At 54.0% G+C, this 21,962-nt stretch overlaps 1 protein-coding gene across 1 annotated transcript; it reads left to right on the top strand.

Annotated features, from left to right (window-relative positions):
* Positions 1 to 1,527: 1,527 nt before the first annotated feature.
* LOC100349526 (inactive pancreatic lipase-related protein 1) lies at positions 1,528 to 15,003 on the top strand. Its single transcript, XM_002718730.3, has 13 exons — positions 1,528 to 1,636; positions 1,723 to 1,771; positions 2,308 to 2,462; positions 2,962 to 3,087; positions 4,720 to 4,854; positions 6,138 to 6,246; positions 6,972 to 7,091; positions 7,193 to 7,312; positions 8,716 to 8,834; positions 9,690 to 9,819; positions 12,085 to 12,193; positions 12,755 to 12,922; positions 14,889 to 15,003. The coding sequence occupies exons 2-13, from the start codon at positions 1,723 to 1,725 to the stop codon at positions 14,968 to 14,970; spliced, it is 1,422 nt and encodes a 473-aa protein (XP_002718776.2). The 5' UTR covers positions 1,528 to 1,636; the 3' UTR covers positions 14,971 to 15,003.
* Positions 15,004 to 21,962: the final 6,959 nt, after the last annotated feature.

The following is a 21,962-nucleotide window of genomic DNA, read 5'->3' as shown; positions in this document are numbered from 1 at the left end:
ATAATGCTAGGGAAATCACAGAGTCAAGGGTGTATTGTCTCCCAGTTCTGGGCCAGGTGGAGGTGCTGGCCTTCTTGCTGGTGGAGTCCTGAGGCAGCACAGAGCATCGCCTGGTGAGGACAGACGGTGCAGCTGTAGGTCCTCTGCTCGCTCGCGCTCTCTCTCCCTAGCCAGGTCACCAGCACTGAGTCAGGAGAGCCCCACCCTGATGACCTCATCTAACCCTGACCATACCCCAAAGTCCCCAACCCTAAAACCACAGTCAGATCAAGTTTCTCCCCTCTTAACACCTTGCAGTGGGGGTTAAACTTCAACATGAGGGGCCAGCCTGCAGTGCCAGCATCCCATATGGGCACCGGTTCAATAATGCGCCTGGAAAAGCAGCAGAGGACGGTCCGAGTCTTTGGGTCCCTGCACCCATGTGGGAGACCGGAAGAAGCTCCTGGCTTCTGGCTTTGGCCTGGCTGAGCCCTGGCCATTGTGGCCATTTGGGGAGTTGAAAAGGAGGATGGAAGATCTCTGTCTCTCCTTCTCTCTCTCTCTCTCTGCCTCAGTTTCCACATCTGTTAAGGACAGGAACATTCGGCTGCTCTAAGACTTGCGCGTATAAAGTGCTTGTGACTCTGCTTGTCAAGCCTCAATCACTGTCATCTGCCACCTGCCGGTCTGTAGTGCTGCAGGGCCAGTGCCTTCCATTTTCTCAGTCAGAGACCCTCAGGGCCATACCCGTGTTTCAGTGCTCGGGAGTGCAAGCTTTGACATTGAGGGCTATTTAACTTGGGAATGAGGGGGCACACCCGGTGTTTGCCGTGCGGTGCTTTATCTGCACCATTGTGAGAACTGGCTGGGCTGCTCACAGATGCAGGCATCGGTGGCTCAAACATGATGGCCCCCAGGGGCCCAGTCTCACCCACAGGTGTGCAAACTGCAGAGAACCTGGGGAAATCCAGCAGATGTGATGTGGGCTTTGGGGGGGCCCCAGAACCCTATTCAAATGATAGTGAATGTAATGGTTGCTGTTCTTTTCAGCCATTATGCCCTAGATTGGCTCAGTGCATAGCAATAGATACCTGGAACAGGTGTGCAATGAGAGGGTGTGGCCAGGGCTGTTGTGGGCTGTGAATCTGTCTGCAAAGCTCCTGTGCCTGGTGCTGCTGCCCGGCCAGTGACAGAGACCCAGAGTGTGGCAGAGACAGGCAGGGACAGGATGTCTCCATAACCACTTTCCTTTACTGTAGCTGCTTAGGGCATTCCTCTCTGTTCTAAGTTATGTCCTCCCTGCTTTGGTGATGAAACAGAAAATGGAAAAGGAGGACCCACGTGGCTCACAAGTCCACCCCAGGTGCAACGTTTGCGACGTGCCTCCCCCTCTTAATCAAGCGTTCTCCTCTCTTCCCAGACTTGTGGGAAGATTCGACCGCTATTAGTAATCTTGGGTATTTGTCCAGATTAAAATACTAAATACACACAGCCAGTGCTATCTTCGCCCGCTTGTTGCTTGAAGTAGCGTCCAAACGATAAGGCTGGGTATATAGAAAACAGCCTGCTCACTCGATCCAGGAGGAGGGAACGCCTGGAGCATCAGACGCGGCAAAGCACCTGCGCCATTCCTCGCCACGCCGGCTGCGAAGCAGAGGTGAGCAGGCGGCCCTGGGTGCCTGAGAGGCTTCACCCAGCCGTCCAGCAACTTGGTGAGGGTGAGCGTGTGTGTGTTTCCCGTAGATGCTGGGCTTCTGGACACTCACGCTCTTCCTGCTGGGAGCAGCCACAGGTAGGAAACGTCGCAGCTGCCCCCCAGGAAGGGCTCAGCCCACGCTCTCTGCACCGGTCAGGGAAAGCTGCGGCCGAGGCGGGATCTCCAGCAGCCCCCAGCCCCTCCAGGTTCTAGAGAGAGGGGAGGGGGGCCGATGCTCCACCTGGGAGAAGTAGAGCAGTCTGAGGGGATCCACCCACGGCAGAGCACCCCACACACACCCTGGTCTGCCCTAATGTCCAAGTGCCCGAGCCCAGACTTTTCTAGATAAAGCATTAAACCCCTACCTGGGCTCACGCACTGACCTATCTACGCCCATTATCACGTCACCCAAATAGATGCATCAGACAAGACCAGGATGAGCCGGGGGATTCTGAAGACTTGATGGTGGATCTAAGCAAATGCACGCTGGCGTCTCTGTGGGATGCAGTGGGACAGGTTCCAGGCCAGGCAGTGCGCAGTGGGCCCGGAGAGTGACGAGGCCTGGATGGCAGTGACACCCCAGAGCCCGGCCTCGGAGCTCCTCGCTGAGCAGATTCACCCTCCGTCTCTAGGAAAACAAGTCTGCTATGAGGACCTGGGGTGCTTTTCTGACGCCGAGCCCTGGGCTGGGACTGCCATGAGGCCCCTGAACATGCTGCCCTGGAGCCCCGAGCTGATTGGCACCCGCTTCCTGCTCTACACCAACGAGAACCCCAGCTCCTTCCAGGTGAGACCTCGGTCACGTTCATGTCACTGGGCCCCGGGTAGCGGCTGTGCCCACTGGCAGGACTTGAGGTCCGTACCTCTGCACCTCTTCCTGCGTGGTGCCCTGCCCCACTCCGTGCCTCCAGTGGCCTCCCAGGCCCAGGTGGACCTGGACAGAGTCAGTGTTTACAAAGGAAATTCTATAAACGTTAGTTTGAATGAAGGAATCATTCGCATTTGCCAGAGCCTCACCTGGTTGTGTGATTCTGGTCTGGGGCAAAGAGCTGACGGGAGTCATCTGGAAGGTGAGACCATGAGCCCTAATGCAGACTGGGTGGAGGCAGCGATCGCTGGCCCCAGGAGGGAGCAGAGAAGGGGAAGTCGGGGTGGACTGCATCAAAGAAGTGACTTGCAAAGCTTTGAAAACGCAAGGCTTTGGGACAGGCAGAGATGGGGAAGGGGAGAAACAAACTTTCAGGACTGGACTGACGACACATGTGGCACCTCTGTGTTTGTCACAGATTCTCTCCCTCTCTGATCCATCAACGATCGAGGCGTCAAATTTTCAAACGGACAGGAAGACCCGGTTCATCATTCATGGCTTCATAGACAAGGCCGAGGAGAGCTGGGTGGGAGACATGTGCAAGGTAGGAGACGGCTCTGACCCCCGGGCAGCCCTGCTGGCCCGGCCTCCGCGTCCTGCGAATGCCTCACTTTATGCCCCGACTGGAAAACAGGCGATCTGTACATATCAGGTGCCTCTTACTTACAGGAGATCTGTACGTATCAGGTACCTTGTATCTATGGGCAATCGTACATGTCAGCCACTCTTCCAAAAATAAGCCTTTCTTCCTGTGTTTCTGGACTATGTTTGTAGCCCAAAGCAACAACATTTCAATGTGAACCAAGGCCCTCCTCCCACTGTTCTCTTGAAGTAGCACCCAAGTGCCATAGTCTATCCTCAAGACCCAAGTGCCATAGTCTATCCTCAAGATCAAGGCTTGACGTTTTCTGCTTCCATTTCCCAGGAGGGTTCTCTGTATTTCTGTAATTAAGGGATTTTGTTCTTAGGGCTCAAATCTTTGCCACATTCCTGATAGTCAGAGGTGTGTTGTTGAAAGGAGAACTAAGATTGACAGGATGACTGACCTGGCAGAACAGAAAGCGCCACAAGTACTTGTGATACCGCATCTGCTGGTAGGAGCACACATGTGTGTGCACGCGTGCCCATACATGCACACAGCGATGTGTACACAACGTGCAAGTCGCATGCACGCACACACACGATACCATCCTCCTTCAGATGTGAGTCAGATGTGCACTGACTCAATTTATTTTCTATCATCTAGGAATTGACCCCAGCAGTCTGCTGGCCAATACATAGGTTAATAAGCATCTCAACAGACACTTTCAACAGGAAAAATCACAAGTCCAGAAAACTAAGGTCATTCGGCGTGCAGCCTTGGATCGCCAGGCATTTAACTCTCAGCACCGCTCTGGGCCTATCATTAAAAAGCATCTTAGAGAGACAGTAGGTGCCCCCAAATTCTCCAGGGTTGTGAGAGAGTTCTCAGGATTACTTTGAAAAAAAAAAAAAAGTCCTGGGAAAAATACTCTTAGGGTCTGCATGGATGGGCTCACACATATCCATGCCACCTATGTGAACGGTCCCCAACTGGATTTTCCCCGTAGAGCGTCCTTTTTAATTCAGGCTGCCTGGCTGCATTCAGCTCCTCTGACTACCCGCAAGCTTTCCTTTCAGAATCCTTGCCTTGCCTTTCTGTTGCTGCACGTCTATTGTTCAGACATCTGAGTTTGCCCCGTGACATACTGAGACAGCCTGAACCTGCAAAAAGGAGACAGCTTCCCATCCTCGTCCAAGGCCAGGAAATGCCCCACAGGCTGGAGCGTTGCCAAGAGACCAAAAGGGCCGCTCCTGGCCGAACGCACCAGGTCATTCAGACTCTGGGCGCCCAAGATTGCACAGGAGCCTCTTCCTTTGCAGGACGGGGCTTGCTTAATAATGGGATTGTTTCCCACCTGATTGGGTTTGGCCATAGAAAACCAGAGAGTAGTAGCCGGCTTTTAACCTACAGGGTAGCGAGGGAATGGGCTGGTTTGCCTTTCTCTTGGCATTTGTCCTGAGGGATAACTCCTAGCAGCAGGCTTCCCTACTACACTCTGTCTCATCTCTGCACCAGGCTGGGAGAAGAGAGAAGCGGCCATGGGTGGGGATCCCCAGGACCCCATGGTAACATTCTGGCATCTCCCAATTCCAGAACATGTTCGAAGTGGAAGAGGTGAACTGTATCTGTGTGGACTGGAAGAAGGGCTCCCAAACCAGCTACACGCAGGCCGCCAACAACGTGCAGGTGGTGGGCGCACAGGTGGCCCAGCTGCTCAGCATCCTGTCGGTGAGTGGACCTGCTGGGGGCAGGCAGCGCCACTGGGTGCAGCTGGGGAGCAGTGGATTAAAGATAAATTGGAAACCAGTGGCATTTCTCTGGGGATCTTCTAAAATATTGAAATTTACCTTCATCATGATACCCCAGTAGATGAAAAAAATCACACCAGCCAACACTTAGGGAGTGAGAGCTTTTAAGATCATCTTCAATTCACAGATAAGGAAACTGAGACCCAGAAAGGTTAACTAACTTGCCCCCAAAATCATAAGGCCGGTGAGTAGGAGTGGTCTTTTGAGCCAGAACAGGCAGCTCCAAGGGCTATCTACTACACCAGGTGGGCTCCATCTAGGGCAAAGCGGGACATGGCCAGGGAGACCCAAATGGAGCTGATAGCAGGATGTGCAAAGGGCAGATTCCGACCCCATTGCCTGTTGATGTGGAAGAATTCCTTCTGCCACAGTAGTTCAGTTGACAAGTCTTCCTACCCTGGTCTTTGATTTTAGCTCAGTCTTTCAGTTGAGTCAGCAGTTCTTTGTGACTGTCTCCTATACCAGTTCAAGGTCCACACCTTTTGTGTCTCATAGCTGAAGGGTCTACTAAAGAACCAATTGCTCCCAACTACTGTTGCACCCCTGCGGAAGTCCAAACCCACAGTGTGTGTACAAGAGGCGCTGTAGGCTGATAAATGGGCACATTGGGTGGTGTCTCTGCACGGGGCTGTTGGATGTGTTTGCTCACCCAGTGCTCTTGGAGCACAGCGTCAGGAGTGTGAGATGGGTAAAGAGGAGGACGAAGTCCCCGGCCCTCAAGGATCTCGCCAGTGGTGACTGGCCATGGCTCTAGCTCTGGGGTAGTATAATGTTCTAACTGGCAGAGGATGGGTTTGATGGGAGCCCAGGGGAGGCAGCTACTCCAGACTGAGGGGGGGTAGGGTGGGATTAAGGACATCTCTCCAGGAAGAGACATCTAATGGAAAGCTGAAGGCTAGTCTGTGTTGATCTTAGCTGGGCAGGTGAGTGTGGGGATGGACCCTGATGGGAAAAGTATAAACCAGGTCCAGAGGATGGAAGAATAAGATTCAATGGGGGATTTGAAAGTTCAACAATGGATTACGTTAGGGAGAGTTTAAGAAAGTTGTAGAAGACTCAGGCAAGTGCTGAGGTCCTGAGAGACTGATGCTGAGAGCCGTGGGATCCATGGAAGGTCTTAGCAGAGGGACTGACACCAGGTCGGCATATGAGAAAAACTAAAGCCAAAGAATGCCCTGCAAATGCAATCCCCCGCCTCTCCAGACGAACTACAGCTACTCGCCTTCCGAAGCTCACCTCATCGGCCACAGCCTGGGGGCCCACGTGGCTGGCGAGGCAGGCAGAAGGACTCCGGGCCTGGGCAGGATCACTGGTAAGGCCCCAGGGGCAGGACCCCAGGGTTGGTCCCCAGTAACCCCACAATGTGACCATAATACTGCAGCCCAGCTCGGAGCGGCCCTGAGGCAAACGGTCCCCTTGGCAGGGGCAGGTGTGGGTAGAGCTGGCCCAGCGCTTCCTCTACCTCTGGTTACCTCTATCCCCATGACCACCTGCTGGCCGCTGGGCTCCATGCTAGTGACTCACTCACTTCATCTATAACAGGTGCCATTATCACCTCATTTGAGAAAATCTAGAAACAGAGGCACTGACGGATTGAGTGACTTACTTGAGGTCAATTTGCCCAAAAAGTAAAGAAGTAGGGAAGCAGAGCCCGGTGAACCCACAGCGTGTTTTCTTCGCTGTGACACCATTCTGCTTGTCGCCTTTTCCTTCCACCATGGAAAGAGAAAGACCATGTCGGAGAAGAAAGCTACAAGAATAAATGGGAGAATCTGACATGGGGAGAAATCCTTGCACCAACAAGATCCAAATTCCTTTGTCTATCCGCCCTCCTCTATCCATGTCACTGGGCCCCTCTGTGGTGCGCGGCACTGAGACTCCCTGGCCTTAGAGTTGCACGCAGGGCCATAGCACGCCATGACTCCAAGGTATGGCATCCCTTGAGTTGGGCAAGACATAGCCTGGGCAACTGTACACCTTGTGCTGCTGGCGCCTACAGTCAGGTGTACCATTCCGTGGCGTTTTCCGCTCTTGCAGGGTTGGACCCCGTGAAAGCGAGTTTCGAGGGCACCCCCGAAGAGGTTCGACTTGATCCCTCCGATGCTGACCTGGTTGATGTAATCCACACAGACGCAGCTCCCTCGTTCCCGTTCTTCGGTGAGCCTCGCGGGGCGGCGGCTGCAAACGTGTGTGGCTGCACTTCCACCACAAGAGCCCACATCACATTAAACCACGTAATGCTGTTCCAAACATTTTAGGTTTGGGAATGAGCCAAATGGCGGGTCACCTCGACTTCTTCCCCAACGGAGGAGAGAACATGCCGGGCTGCAAGAAGAACGCGCTGTCGCAGATCCTGGACCTGGACGGCATCTGGGAAGGTGCAGTGCGGGTGGCGATGAGGGGAGAGCGGAGGGAATCGTTTTCCGGGGGTGAGCAGCGCCTGGCCGTGGCAGAGCTTAGGAGTGAGAGAACGTGCAGCTCTCCCTCTGGACCTGGTTTCTGCAAAGCATAGCCACGTGTTTGTTCTCTATTGGCTCTGCTGATTCTGCACTTTCTAACACATTGCTGTGCGTGTTCTGGGAGGTACACACAGCAAAGGATCACAGACCAGGCACTGAAGGCTGGGATTCCATCACTCGAACAGAGAGGGGGCAAACAAGAAGGACAAACATCCCGACTACACCCAAGGGCCTGTTTCTGCAAGCTCTCCTTTGGCACCAGTGATTGAGCTCAAACTTGTGTAACTAGTTTCCAATCCGCAGACAGATGGGGAAACTTCCCAATGGTTTCCATGGCAAAATCATTTGGGAGTCATTGCTCGCCGACGTTGCATAGGGACGAGGAGCAGCCACGGGCGAGGCAGCTGAGAGCGGAGACTGCTGTGGCGATGGCGACTGTTTGTTGCTGACCTCAGCACACCTGGGAACCAGGAGCCTCCTCCAGGTCCGGACGTGCTGTATCTCATGAGAGCGCAAGGACAATGCACAGCTTGAAGTTTCCGCCAAACACGGCGTGTGGCATCACACAGGTTAACACCCTTAGTGGTCTGACCAAATCTAATGAATACAGATTTTTATTGAATTTGCTCAAAATGGCTTGGCAAAGCAATTATTCAGGATGAAGATACTTGTGTGTTTTTTTTTTCAGCCTGTGAGACTTTGCATGGATAAAGATCATCCAAACTCGCCACCAGTAGTGGCCACACAAATTCAGCCAGGTCTGAAAGGCGTGCTATGACATTTGTCACTTGGCAGGAGTTGTAGGAAACCAAGGGAGGTTTATGGAAGATCGAGACACTATGACAGTGATGCTCACTTAAAGCCACCTACAGCTCCTTTTCACTTGCGTTAGTGCAGCATCAAAGTGTCTTTGCACTGGCTTTGTCACATCTGGAGATCATGCCACCTCGAGTCCCACCTGGTCTGAGCTAGAAGTTACAGGGTTGGGCTTGGGGTTAGTTGCCAGCATACTCACTGTCATCTGTAACTCTGAGGCTGTCATCTGTAGATCCTTCCATAAGACATGGATGACACGATACCCACCTCCCAGGAAAGGTGAGGATTATACAGATAACACATGTAAAACGATCAGAACATTGCACGGAGCACGGGGAGCACTCTCTGTGTGTCCATTGTCATTATTATGGCTGGACATTGGACTCGATTTAGATTTTCTAAAACCTAGAGTTCCCTTTTGGAACCACCCCACTTGGACAGAGAGCAGCCGCAAGGCTGTCATGGCCCCCTGACCACATGTGCAGACTTTCTCATTTCTTCCCCAGGAACCCGGGACTTTGTGGCTTGCAATCACCTACGAAGTTACAAGTATTACTCAGAGAGCATCCTCAACCCTGACGGGTTCGCCGCGTACCCCTGCACTTCCTACAAGGACTTTCAGTCTGTAAGCTTGCATCCTGCCTTGAGTGAGGGACACAGCCACCTGTGGGGCTGTGGGCCTCCTGTGTCTGGGATTCGTGTGTTTTGCATTGCCCTTCAGAGTTCGTGGTCTTGTGGAATGCAGGCAGAAAATGTTAAAGAGCATTAGGTAGGAGAGGCTAAAATTCTAAGTGAGTTATGTGGGAATGGGAAATCAGAGAAAACAGCCAGTCCATACAAGGTTCAAAAGGCTTCCTGCAGGGGGCAGCATTTGAATATGACTTGGGAAATGACAGTTTAGAGGACTGAGGGGCACAGCAAGGGCAAAGCAAGTGTACAAGAATGTGTGAGAGGAGAGCTCACACATCGCGAGAAGGGAAGGTGACTGCTGGGGTTCTACGCGCCATGCGGGCGACAAGAGGGGAGATGGAAGAAATGAAACAGTGGCCCCTCTCTGTTCTGGCTCACGTGAGCCGTGTGTGCTTCCCTTCCCTACCCACATTCAGTGCCATCATGCGGGTAGCTTGCAACTGACAAGGGCCCAGGATTCACACTGCAGAAACTGGTAGACGCTGCCGCCAGGGCTTTCTGTCCTGGAGAATCAGCTGCTGATCCCTCACCAGCACACGACGGGATGCAAGCTGTCGCTGCTCTAACCTGGCCTTGGGCATCAGCGGTTTTTAAAGCTCCCCAGATAATTCTAATGTGTTGTGCATCAGGGTTGGGATCTTTGGCCAACACAAAGGTAATTTAGAGATTGTCTCTTCCAATGTTCTTCCTGTTACAAATGAGGACGCTTAGGCTGTGGGAAAAGTGAGTGTCTGCTCCCGCGGATGCATGGGTCATAAAAAGACAACATCTCCACCTGTCTCTTCTTCAGAACAAGTGCTTCCCCTGTCCAGATCAAGGGTGTCCTCAGATGGGCCACTACGCCGACAAGTTCACCAACAAGACACGTGAGGAGCAGCAGAAATTCTTCCTGAACACTGGAGAGGCCAGAAACTTTGCACGTAAGTGGGTCTTTGACCATCTGCTCAGGCAAAGAAAGCATAATTTCTGTTACAAATGGAGGGCTTACTCTGGCCGGAAATATTTGTGGGTACACTTTGATCCTCTTAGAAAAGGGCACATGCACCCAAACTATGCCATTTAAGAGTCGACTGAGATTTAGAAAGAGCCCCCACATTGCTTTCGTTTTATTTCTGTGGCATGACTTGGGCAGAAGTGAAGAGGATAAATTAAGGGGACCCTGGCAGCGCTGGTCGCTGTGAGCAGCCGCCCTGAATTTCTGCCACTCCACAGTTCATCGTCCCTTCCATTTCCAAGATGACGTCACACACGCCTGTTCTGTTCCCTCAGCAAACTTCATTAGGTGCCAGCTCTTTGCTTGGCTCCTGGACAAGCCCGCCTCCAATCTCCATGCTTCCTTCTTTGTCCATGAATCCCTGATACCCAGGAGCTAATTCTCTGGTGGAGAGGAGGGTGGAAAACAGGAAGAGGGGTGACTTCTCTCCAAAACCTGCTGAATGGGTTAAGACAAAGGGTAGAGACCAGGCATGTTTGGGCCACTCTGTATGTCAGCCACCCTGTTACAGTTCCATAAGATTTGGCCAAGTAAAAGCCGAAACAGTATATTTGTATAAATAGATGACTAGAAATCCATAAATATAACATGTCTTGTGTAGTTGTTAAAGTCAGATTTATTGAGGTATAATTTATACGCAGCACAATTCACCCCTTTGAGCGTATGGTTCTATGAGCTTTGACAAATGAATAGTTGTGTAACATCGCCACAATCAGCACACAGACCATTTCCATCACTACAGAGATACATTTTTTTACAAATGACACTGGCGAATCAATCCTTCCACTAATGTAGTGATGCATGATGTACTTGCCCATATTTTGACAAAACAAATTAAACATCCCAACGCCGTCTATTCATTCCCCAACCAGCCTTTATTTATGGGCCCCAGACTATGCCAAACTCTGAGGATGCAGGGATGAACAAAACACTCTTCCCTTGCAATTTACTTCAGTCAAGAAGACAGAAACCAGGGCCGGCGCCGTGGCTCAATAGGCTAATCCTCCACCTTGTGGCGCCGGCACACCGGGTTCTAGTCCCGGTCGGGGCGCCGGATTCTGTCCCGGTTGCCCCTCTTCCAGGCCAGCTCTCTGCTATGGCCAGGGAGTGCAGTGGAGGATGGCCCAGGTGCTTGGGCCCTGCACCCCATGGGAGACCAGGAAAAAGCACCTGGATCCTGGCTCCTGCCATCGGATCAGCGCGGTGCGCCGGCTGCAGCGGCGGCCATCGGAGGGTGAACCAACAGCAAAGGAAGACCTTTCTCTCTCTGTCTCTTTCTCTCTCACTGTCCACTCTGCCTGTCAAAAAAAAAAAAAAAAAAAGACAGAAACCAATCCAGCAGCTACAAGTCAAGAAGACAGAAACCAGGGCCGGCGCCGTGGCTTGGTGGGTGGCTTCCGTGGCATTGAACGGAGATCCAACACGGACCAATGGGAGGGCTGGGAACAAGAGAGGATATGAAAGACGAGTGTGAGTTAGGCCAAGCGTGTGTGTTTGTGTGTGCTTTTATACTTGTACACACATGCATGGGTATTTTCATGTGAGTACGTGTGGGTGTGTTGCTAGGCATGTTTGCATGTACGCATGTGTGTCTATGTGTGTAGGTTTGCATGTGTACACACCTGGGTTTGCAGGTATGTTTTTCTGGGGGTTTGTGCAGGTTTGTGTGTATTCTGGGCACTGGGACAGAACTCCAGGTAGAAGTCTGGGTGATGACTGACCATGCACCTGCTGTGTGCTGGAGTCTGTCCAGGTCCTGAGCGATCCTCCCAAATGTAGACCAGCCCTGTTCCTGCTCTTCTCCCCGGCTCACAGCCCTGCCATTCTAGAGCTGCGCTGTCCTGCGGAACTTTCAGTGAAGGTGCATTCGGGCCTGTCCGGGACATTTGCCCGTATCGCGACTTAGCACTTGCAGTGCTGCTTGTGAGCCTGAGGAACTGAACTTGTGACTGTTTCAATTTACTTCGGGCGTAAGCAGCCACCTCTGATAGTGGCTCAGTGATGAGGCACAGGATGTCTACAGGGACCACTGATGGCTAAGTGCTTCCCCCTAAGGCCCGCCTTGAGTAGTAGATGAACAAGAAGAATTTCTCCTGCCCTGATGCCTCCGTGTGAGGAATGGGTAAGGAATCTGGGATTCGGACTACCTATTTCATGGGTAATAGACTGGCCTCTTCCATCCTGCACGTAGGCTGGAGGTACGGCGTTTCCGTAACACTGAGTGGAAGAAGAGCCACTGGTCAAATCAAAGTTGCTTTGTTTGGAAGCAAAGGGAACACTCACCAGTATGATGTCTTCAGGTATGAGTTCATTGCAGAATCTGCTTCCTGTATCTCATTTGATGATTCACATGACCTTGAAACCATGCACCTAACCTATCATCTCTTTGATATCAATGGATTTTAAATTATTTACTGAAGTTAATTACAGACTTCTGCCAATGAATTTTGTTTTCTCTATTATACACCCAGGCACTTGGTTCTTTCTCTTTCAATAGAACAGATTGAAAAAAAAAACAAACAAAATCTAACATTATCCCAGGTATTCTGTTTCCCAATTAGCACAAAAATACGTACTTGTTGTGTTAAATTAAGTAGCTAAATTATTACTGTATTGCCAAAAAAATAAAAATAATATAAAGGTATTATATAATTTTCTATAAGGCAGCTTTGAGTAGAAATTAACTTGAGTTAAACGAAACTTAAATCCTAGTTTGAGGGCTGCCAGCACCCAGTTGGCTCTTCCATTTCTCCACCCTTTACTTGAAGATTAATTTGGAAAGGCAAAAAGAGCAGCATGGCCTTCTAGGGTCTTTCGAACTCATTTCCATGAAGGGGATGTTTTTATTTCTCTGTTTCAAGGGGGATCATCCAACCAGGCTCCACCCATTCCACGGAGTTCGATGCAGATCTTGATGTGGGAACGATTGAGAAAGTCAAGTTTCTTTGGAATAACCACGTGGTAAACCCAACCTTTCCCAAAGTGGGTGCAGCTAAGATCACCGTGCAAAAGGGAGAAAACAAGACCGTGTATGTATCTTTGCTGGTTTGTGCCTAAGGATCCCTGTATTCCGTGAACTTTATGAAGACCCTTCGTATCATTTCTGTTGGTGAACTTTACACGGGTTCTCACTACTGCCTGTGTAGATACAAAATATGGGACCTGGCCTCCAAGGAGAAACAGAGGGCAAAATAAGAAAGAGAAACAAGGAAATAATTTCTGAAGTTTCAAGGTTAGAAGTATGAGCTAGAGAGTGGAGAGGGCCAATGACATTTCAGGATAATTGAAGGACAAAGAAATGAGTTTTAGGAAAAAACATAAAACGTGGACTAGAACAAGAGCGCACGGAGGTGGTGGTCCTTGTGGGCTACGCACTCTGTCTGTGGCTTCCCTTGCTCGTGCCTGAAGCAGCACAGGGCCTTGGGTAGGGCAAGGGGACACTGGAGGGACGTGGAAAGAACCAGAGTGGAGCAGAGTAACTCCCCCTCCCCAGCTCAGACATTCCTGGTGTGGCTTTGCGGGAAGGCGTCTGGGCTCTCAGCCACTGGTGTTTAGGGTTAGGTGGGGCTGCTGGGCCCATGCTCTGGCAAATGACATTTCCCCAGGGCGGAGGAGTGGGTTGGCAGAGTGAGTGGCATGGAGGTTGCCCCTTGTCACAGCCACGAATCACCAAGCTGGATGGCTCTGTGAGGTTCTCCCCATCCCGACAAGGCAGCAATGCCAGGGCTGGCCCAGCCCCATGGTCAGTGAGCCAGGAGCTCCGCTCTGCTCCAAAATCGGTGGCACGGGGCCCCCTTAGGCGTGCCCCAAGGCCTGCAGCCAGGAACTGAGTGGTTAAGAGCGCATCACAAGAAGTGATGTCGATGGATTCTTAGAAACCAGAGGCGTTACTGGGAGAGGAGTTCCCACAGGTAACACACCCCAGACCGAGTCAGCCGGGCCTGGCTCCTGCCTGGGGTTTTGAGGAAAGGCGAAGGCTTCCTAGAAATGGAAGTGCAGGTACCTGAGGCTACCTCCAAGGTGCGTGCTGCTTCCCCAGCCGCCCACTCCAGAGCGCCTCTGTCTTGAGAGAAGCCAGATGCCAGATAACAGAGGAGAGAAATAGAGATGGGTCTCAACCAGCATCAAACCTCTCTAACTCATTCGCAGAGTCAAACAACAACAACAACAAACTGAATTAGTCAAATCATTCACATAGGTTGCTGTTAATGAGCTAGCCAATAACACTTTAAAAATAATAATTATAGTTACCAGGTTTTTTTGTTTTACTTCTAATGTCATGGGACGTTACACAGAGCACCCCCTTCTACAAACGAAGACATCGACACTCAGAGTCCTCAATAACCAGCCCCAGGCCAGAGCTAGAAGGTGGGAGGAGACACCCAGAGGCAGGGCCAGCTCCCCTCACTCCCAGTCTGGACCACAAGGCCGGGGAAGCTTGACCACAGACAGGCTGGGCCATGGGATCAGATGGGCCCGTGTGTGCATCTTGGTTCTGCCACTCATGAACTGAGAGCCCGCTGTACCTCAGTTTCCCCTGCTGTAACGCAGGCCCACTAAGCAAACCTCCTCCCACGTGTGGGGAGGACGAAGTTCACACAGGTGAGCCCTTAGCAAGTTGCCGGTAGCTCATAAAGAGTTCAGTCTGTCACAGCTCCTGAAATGTTCAGTGGGGTCCCCTGGGGGGCTCCAGGAAGAGAGGTCCCCCCTGTAAGCCCAATCCGTCATTCCCTGAGGCCGTCCTGCCCCTGCAGAGAGTGAGAAACGTCAGAGTCGCAGCCTCAGGAGGCCTCAGCCCTGCTGGACACGGGACCAGGCGACAGGGGCCGAGCTGGAGCCACAGCACCTGGCCCGTGGGCCCCTCGCCTGCAGGCTACAGCTACAGTGATCCTCGTTCCTTTGGAGTTGTGTCGCAGTTAGTTTGCCTAACAGCTCACAGGGCCGTGGCTTTCCCAAGATGCCCAGGGCCTAGAAAGCACCGCTTTGTCTCCACAGGTACGACTTCTGCAGCGAGGAGACCGTGAAAGAAGACGTTCTGCTGACCGTCTTGCCCTGTGTAGCTCCAGGCTCAGTGTGAGCCCCATGCGTGTCAATAAAATCCCCCCACGCATCTGTCTGCCGCCGCCCGCCGTGTGTCTCTGACGTCAGCTGCCGCCTAGGGGACTTTGGGAACTGATGGTTTAAATAATCCAGGAGCATTTGCATGCATTGGGGCTTCTTTCCATTGACTCCCCAACGCACCCCACTTCCCCCCCAGCCCCTTCTCCCCAGGGAAGGTGATTGACAGCAGAACCCGTCTGAGTCCGGCCTCAGCAGAGCCTTGGGCCCCGCCCCTCGTCTTTTAGTGCAGTAACTGAGGCCCGCAACAGGAGGCGGCTGCTGAGACAGAGTGGACAGTGTCCCGGCCAGAGCTGAGCGTCACCTCCCTTCTAAGCCCCCTTGATCACCTTGCAGCATCACAGAAAGGCCCTGGGGTGACGCGGCCTCTTTGTGGTGCTATCTGGGAGAACTGGGGTCACAAGGTGCCCCTGGCTCTCAGTGTGGGATCCAGAGACTCTCTGGGGGGCCAGGCTGGGCTTCCAGGCCCCACTGGCCCCGGGGCCCTGTCTCTGCCTTCTGTACAGGGCCACCCCTGGCAGGGAGGCCTGGGCACTGACGAGGACTCCCAAAGATGGATTCTGAGTCCAATGCCCTGCTGAGAGAGCCTGCTCTGTTAGCCAATCAGCCAGGGCCACCCACGAGCCCTCAGCCAATCAGTCGTCACCGTGGGGCCCACCCAGGCAGACCTCCGTCAGCTTGGGGAAGGGTTTCCTTCACCTGCCCCAGTCGTCCCAGGAGCCGGCGTCTCCCCAGAGTGTGTCTCCTCTGGGTCACCAGGCTTCTCTTCCCACCGTGGCAATTCCGCTGCCTTGGCTCTGTGTCTAACCGGCGAGGCTGTCTCCAAGCTTCCCACTGGCGTGCCAGGGGACCCCAGGCGGCCCCCAGAAAGCAGCGCTGTGGGGAGGGCAGGAGGAGCAGCTGCATGAAGGGCCTCCCGGTGCAGGGCGTGGAGATAAGCAGTGGTGGTGACAGGCATGGGAGAGATGACTGACAGCAGTGGCGGGGACCAACCAGCTCCACTGGTGGAGGCACAGAGCCCAGCGCTGAGGCCCGGCTGCTTGATGCTGAGCAGCCTTTGGCACGTTTGACCCAGCACTGGCTCTGAAAGCCACACTCTGGGCAAGGCACCACTGTGTTGGCAAAAGGGTTCAAGCAAAGAAAAGTAGATTCTGCAAATACTCGTCGCACAGAAGTGCCCTGTGCCCACAGTGCTGGGGAGTGCTGCCTCCAATACGCACTATCAGCTGCCTTCCAGGAACAAAAGGCAAGAACGTCCCAGGACTGGATGAGCCAGTGAGGGAAGGAGCAACATGGGGAAGGTTCCACAAAAGGGGTGAGTCTAGACCCAGGTTTGAAGAAAAACGTCCTACAGAGACTGCAGGCTGGGAGGCCAGCCGGGAGGAGGCAGCCCCTGCAGATGTCCAGGCAAGAGATAATGAAGACCAGGGGTGGTGGGACAAGGTAGAAGTGGTGACTGGAACCGAGGTGTAACAGAAGGGCTGTGCTGGGGGCCATGGGTAGAAGCCCTACTCCCTGGTCAAGGCCAGGCTGTCACACCCTACTGCCTGGACTAACAATTCCTGCAGAGAGGAATGCGGCCTTGGAAGCAGCCCAGCCTTCTACACTGCAAAGTCCTGCCTGTACCCCAGCTTCATAGCTGGTCCCAGGAGAGTCCTCGCCGCCCGGCACCAGGTGGGCTGCCCCGTCTGATAGCGCTGGGTAACAGACCCGTGGGAGGAAGTTCACCCATCCACCACGAGGGGGTGGAGGGAAGGAGCAAAGGTGGGAAGACCTGAACCCCACTCCCTTCTCAGCCCTGGTCTGAATGCAGACTGCACGCTGAGCTCCCAGTGTTTTGCTGAGATGCCCACCTGGCCTGCCAGGGGCATTCTCTCCACTATGCTGTGCAGCCCTGCCCGCCCAGCCTGCACGGCGGGGCGCTCTCAGCTCCCTCCGGCGAGGGGCCCATCCATTCTGGTGGAGGCACCACCTCACTAGACCCTGCTAGCTTGCCTACCGCCACTGTCTGCCTCACATCTGAAACCCTCCTCTCACAGCCAACAGGAGCCTCTCTCCCACGGCCGGCGCTGTGGCAGAGCGAATAAAGCTGCCATCAGTGACGCCTGACTGCCCTACTTCCCATCCAGCTCCCTGCCAATGGCCTGGGAAAGCAATGGAAGTGCTTGGGCCCCTACCAACCATGTGGGAGATCCAGAACAAGCTCCTGGCTCCTGGCTTTGGCCTGGCCCAGCCCTGGCCATTGCGGCCATCTAGAGAGTGAACCAGCAGACGGAAGGTCTCTCTCTCTCTCTCTCCCCCACCTCTGTAACTGACTTTCAAAATAAATAAATAAGCCTAAAAAAAAAAAAAACCTCTCTTCCACCCATCTCCACTAAGACGAGTTCCGCAGCCGTGGTAGGGGGAAGCCGGTTGGAGAAGCTCCCAAGGCTGCTGGCCACACAGCACACACTCAGTACCAGAGCCCCAGCCTCCGGGCGGCCTGGAGTGCCCCGGATCCCAACCACAGGTGCAGCAGTGCCGTGTGCTCCAGGGGTGCGCAGGCAGCTGGCAGAGACCCCAGGGAGGCAAGGGCAGGGCCCTGCTCGCTCCGCCCAGAGCCTTTGCTGGAAACTGTGTCCTTAAGGAAGCTCCCAGGAAGGCAGAGAGGAGCAGCTTCCCAGGTCGCCATCCTGGACCTCGGCCACCCACCACTGGGGCTCTTCAGTGTCCAGCTTCCTGGCACTGCTGTGGGCCCAGGTATCTTAATCCTTACCTCAGGGTCTTGCCCCCAAAAAATTCAGAGCAGAGGCAAAGTGCAGTGCACACGTGAGGGCAGGATAGATCTAGAGACAGAGAGTGAGCATACAGTCACATGTGACACGCAGGGGGCCGGAGAGTCGCCTGTGAGAAGAGACACAGAGGAAGCCCAAGGGTCCCCAAGCATGTAAAGGAATAAAGGCCCCTCCCCCTTACCAGTAGGGGGTGGGGGCTCAGCCTTCTGGGATTTCCATGGCACTTCCACATGAAGTTTAACTTCCTCCTTCCTGGTCCCGGATGAGAGACAGGTGCAGCCTGGGAAGGTGGGCAGGTCAAGATGACAGGTGAGGGATAAAGCTACAAGGCCCACTTTCCCCATATCACTGCCACTGGCAGTCTAAGCCCAGCCCCGTATCCACAGCCCAAACCCACTGATCTAGGGAGATAGGACGGGAGCAGGTGTCTGGGATCCTTGGGGTTACTCTGGGGTGCACCTGCCATTATGGATGTGGCCCTGGCCAAGTCTGATCAAGTTTCCAGACTTAAGGGCTGTGTGGGGCCCATGGTTGGGCTTACGTTTGTCTTTCAGTAACAAAAGCGGTGCCTTCAGGACGCGATACGCCGTATTATTACGTAGCTTTGGAAGGATTCCAAACACAGCTTGCCATGGGATGTTTCTGTTTTGCCATGTGTGCTGCACTGCCTTGAAAAGTATGACATCTTGTCAGACTCCATATGTCAGCTCCTCCAACCCCTGGGGAACGCCCATTTTTATTTTATCACCCCTCTCCTCTGTCAGGCACTGTCCTCGACTGCTGGACTTCCCAGTGCATGAAACGCAAGGGTTTGATGGATGATTTGAGAGCTTAGGCTATGGCTGCCGGGCTACACTGCTGGCTGCCTCTCTGCACACCCATGGCTTGGGCTGGGACAGGACTTGGAGGTGCCTGTGCCATGCTGCTCTCGGGCATCAGGGGTCCTGCCGTGTCACGTGGTGGCAGACCTCTGCTGCAGTGGTCAGGCGAGCTTCTCTCAGGAACCGCCCACATAAAGGCCACCTTGAACTTGAATCACAATTTCCGTTCCACAGAGGCCCACCTCCACCCCAGGTGAGCATCTGGTCTTTACTAATTTTGGAGCTCACTCGCTGTGTGCTGACTGTGCCCCCATCTAACTGGTGTATTCCCTGGGAGGGGGTTGTTCGTGTCATTCTCCCCACCGTTAAGAACCATGAACCTAAGGGAAATTCGCATGCAATGTACCATGTAGTTGTACTTTAGAAATTTATATTTATTAAATAAAAGTTGAAAAAAAATGTACCATGTGACTCATGAAATCAAACCTTGATCATGGCCTTGTTTCACATAGGCAATATGTATTAGTAACCAGTTGATGAACTTGAAGCTCAGGACTTATGGTCTAGTAGGAAGCAATTAAAAAAAAGGGGACACTGAGCCAGCAGGATTCTAATCATACCAGGTGACCTGTGCAGGTGTTTTCTACCCTCTGGGCCCCAGCTTTCTCGTGTGTAAAAATGTACCCCTGCCCTGCCGTATTGTCACCTTCAGGATCTAACAAGGGTCAAAGGCACCCTGGGAAGGCAAGGCTCTACCCCTGAGCTAGCGTGCTACAAGGTGAGTGAGCCGGCCGAGGATGGCTGCAGCCTGGCCATAGTCATGGAGGCTTGGGGGTACCTGCACCTGCCACGCAGCAGTGCTTGTTCCAGTGGGCTTCACACCTGCCACCCTATGTCCTGCACACAGCCCAGTGTACAAGGATGGCCCTGCTCCCCAGGGTGTCACAGGTGCAAGGGACCAGCCAAAGCATGATCGAGGAATGCTGGGTGTTCATCATGGCCCTGAACCAGACTCACTCAGGGGCTTGCAAAGAACAAGGAACTCCAGGGCCCCACCCTGACCAATGAGGAAGTAAGCATATGCCGCAGACCTGGGAGCCCATCCTGCCTGCCTCCCACACGGAGAGCCCCCTCCAGACGGGGGTCTGCGGTCCCCAGGGCTTCCAGCACACTGAACAACTGTGAATATTGTGTGTTCATGTTGATAATATGCTTTCTCTTGGTGGTGATAACACACAAGAAGAATTTGTGGATGTTCAGTGCAATGAAACGAATAGGAATATCCCAAGGGTGGGGGAGGGGTGTGAGAAGGAGCAAAGCAGGGAGGCTGGGATCCGTTTGCTGGGGTCACAGACATCTTGGAGAGTGTGCTCTGGGGTGAAAATCTGAAAGAGACGCTACAGGCTTTGAGAGCAGAGAGCATGTTCTGTGACCTGGAATGAAAGACGCGAACAGGGAGCCAGGAGATTGGGGTCGGGGGAGGCGCCTTGCAGAGCTGAGCAGGGGCAGCATCCTTGGCAGAGGGAACCGCCAAGTGCAGAAGCTCGGAGGAGGGAAAGGCAGGTTCACGCCAGAACCGCGAGACCTGTCTCTGAGCAGTTGTCGGCTGGGAAGACGTGGAGGGAGTGGCACAAGCCAAGCTGGGTGGGGCCAGCTGGGGGCTGGGCTGCCCTAACACAGTGGCTTCTGTGACAGGGTGGCATTGCCCTGCAGTTCCAGAGGCTGTAAGTCCCAGACGGCCGCGCGCTGGTTCCTTCTGAGGCCCACGGGGGAGAATCTGCAAGGTGCCTCCCGCCTGCCTTCTGTGGTTCACCGGCAGCGCTGGCATCCCTCGGCGTCCACAGCCCTGCTGTTCACAGGGCCATCTCCCCACTCTGGCACCAGATTTCCCCCACTGGGAGGTCACCAGTCATCCTTGAGGAGGGCCAGTATGACCCCAGTTCAATTCATCACCTCCAGTAAGACCTCTCTCTTAAGGCCATGTCCCAGGGGGCTGGGGCTCAGGACTCAAACCTATCTTCTTTCGGGGACACAACTCAGTCCACAGCGGGAGGCCCCTTGCTATGGCTGAGTGTCTGTGCCCCTCCCACGTGCGTATTGAAACTTAGCCCTTGTTGTGATGTTCAGAGGTGGGGACTTTGTGGGGGCTCTGTCCTCGGGAATTGGATGACAGACCTCCCGAGAGCTGCCAGGCCCCCACAGCCCTTCTGTGTGCAGACCCAGCAGAAAGCCACCATATGGGCTGCAGACGGCGGGCCCTCACCAGAACCAAACCCGCTGGCACTATGACTTTCAACTCCCCAGCCCCCAGAACTGTGAGGAAGACATTTGCATCCATTCTAAATCACCCAGCCAGACAACGGCACCACCCTGTGCACCCAGCATCGGAGCGTGGACTCCTGCTGCATGCTGGCCCCCTCTGCAGAGCTGTTCTCTCGCAGGAGTGCCCAAGTCGCAGCACAGCCTACACGCAAGCCCTCCGCAGTACGCTTCCTCGTCTCAGCTCGTTCTGCCGTCTGTCTGTGGGTCATGTTGCCTGCATGCTTGAGGCCATCAGTCCCACATGGGCAGGGAAGGAGGATGTCCCATTCACTGCCGTACCCTCAGGGCTGGAAGACCGTCCACTGTTGAAAGCCACATACAAATAACTGAGTGGTAGCTCAACACCTGTGCATCTGAAGACCAGGACCAAGACAAGCTTGGGCTGGAAGCTGGGAGGACCTTGGGAAGTCGAGGGAGGATGACTTGGAGGGAGAGAGGCAGTGGCCCAGAGAGAGGTGGTGCCAGCCACACGAGGGTAAGGATGAGGAGGGGGCACGGATGCAGGCAGTGAGGAGGGGGATGGGGCAGGGAGGTTTCTACTGGCCTCGGTGCAGGAGGAGGAGGATCCAAGCCCCCGCCACCCCCCAAGCCGCTGCTGTGCCAGCTGGCAGGGCTCACCCAGGCCCTGACCTTGCCACCGGCTCGTCATGTGGTCCCACAGGTGCAGGCCTTCGCCTTCTTCCCACAGCAGACAGCTGGCAGGACCTTGGGCCTTCCTGGCGCCCCAGACACGGAAGGGCAGCCGAGCTGGTTCTGCCAGGGGCAGGCAATCGGTAGTGAATGAGTGCCCTGGGCAGTAGCTTGGGCCCCAGCTGGCCTGCCTCGAATCACGCTGTGGAGAGGACCAGGCAGGCTCTGAGCTTCTTGGGAGCACTCAGTGTGTCTCCCCTCAATCACTGGTGACCCTGGGAGGGGTACCCAGTGCTCTTTGCCAGGAAGTTTGGCGCAGGGACAATTTCCTAAATCAGCCCGGATTCCACCCATCTTAAAGATCCGCAGACTGAGACCCTCAGGAGAGGAGAGGTGGAGCCCTG

This window comes from Oryctolagus cuniculus, chromosome 15 (genome assembly GCF_964237555.1).
Source record: "Oryctolagus cuniculus chromosome 15, mOryCun1.1, whole genome shotgun sequence".
Classification (NCBI taxonomy): Eukaryota; Metazoa; Chordata; class Mammalia; order Lagomorpha; family Leporidae; genus Oryctolagus; species Oryctolagus cuniculus.
Note: the sequence above shows the minus strand (reverse complement) of the source record. Positions and strands in the feature narration are given on the sequence as shown.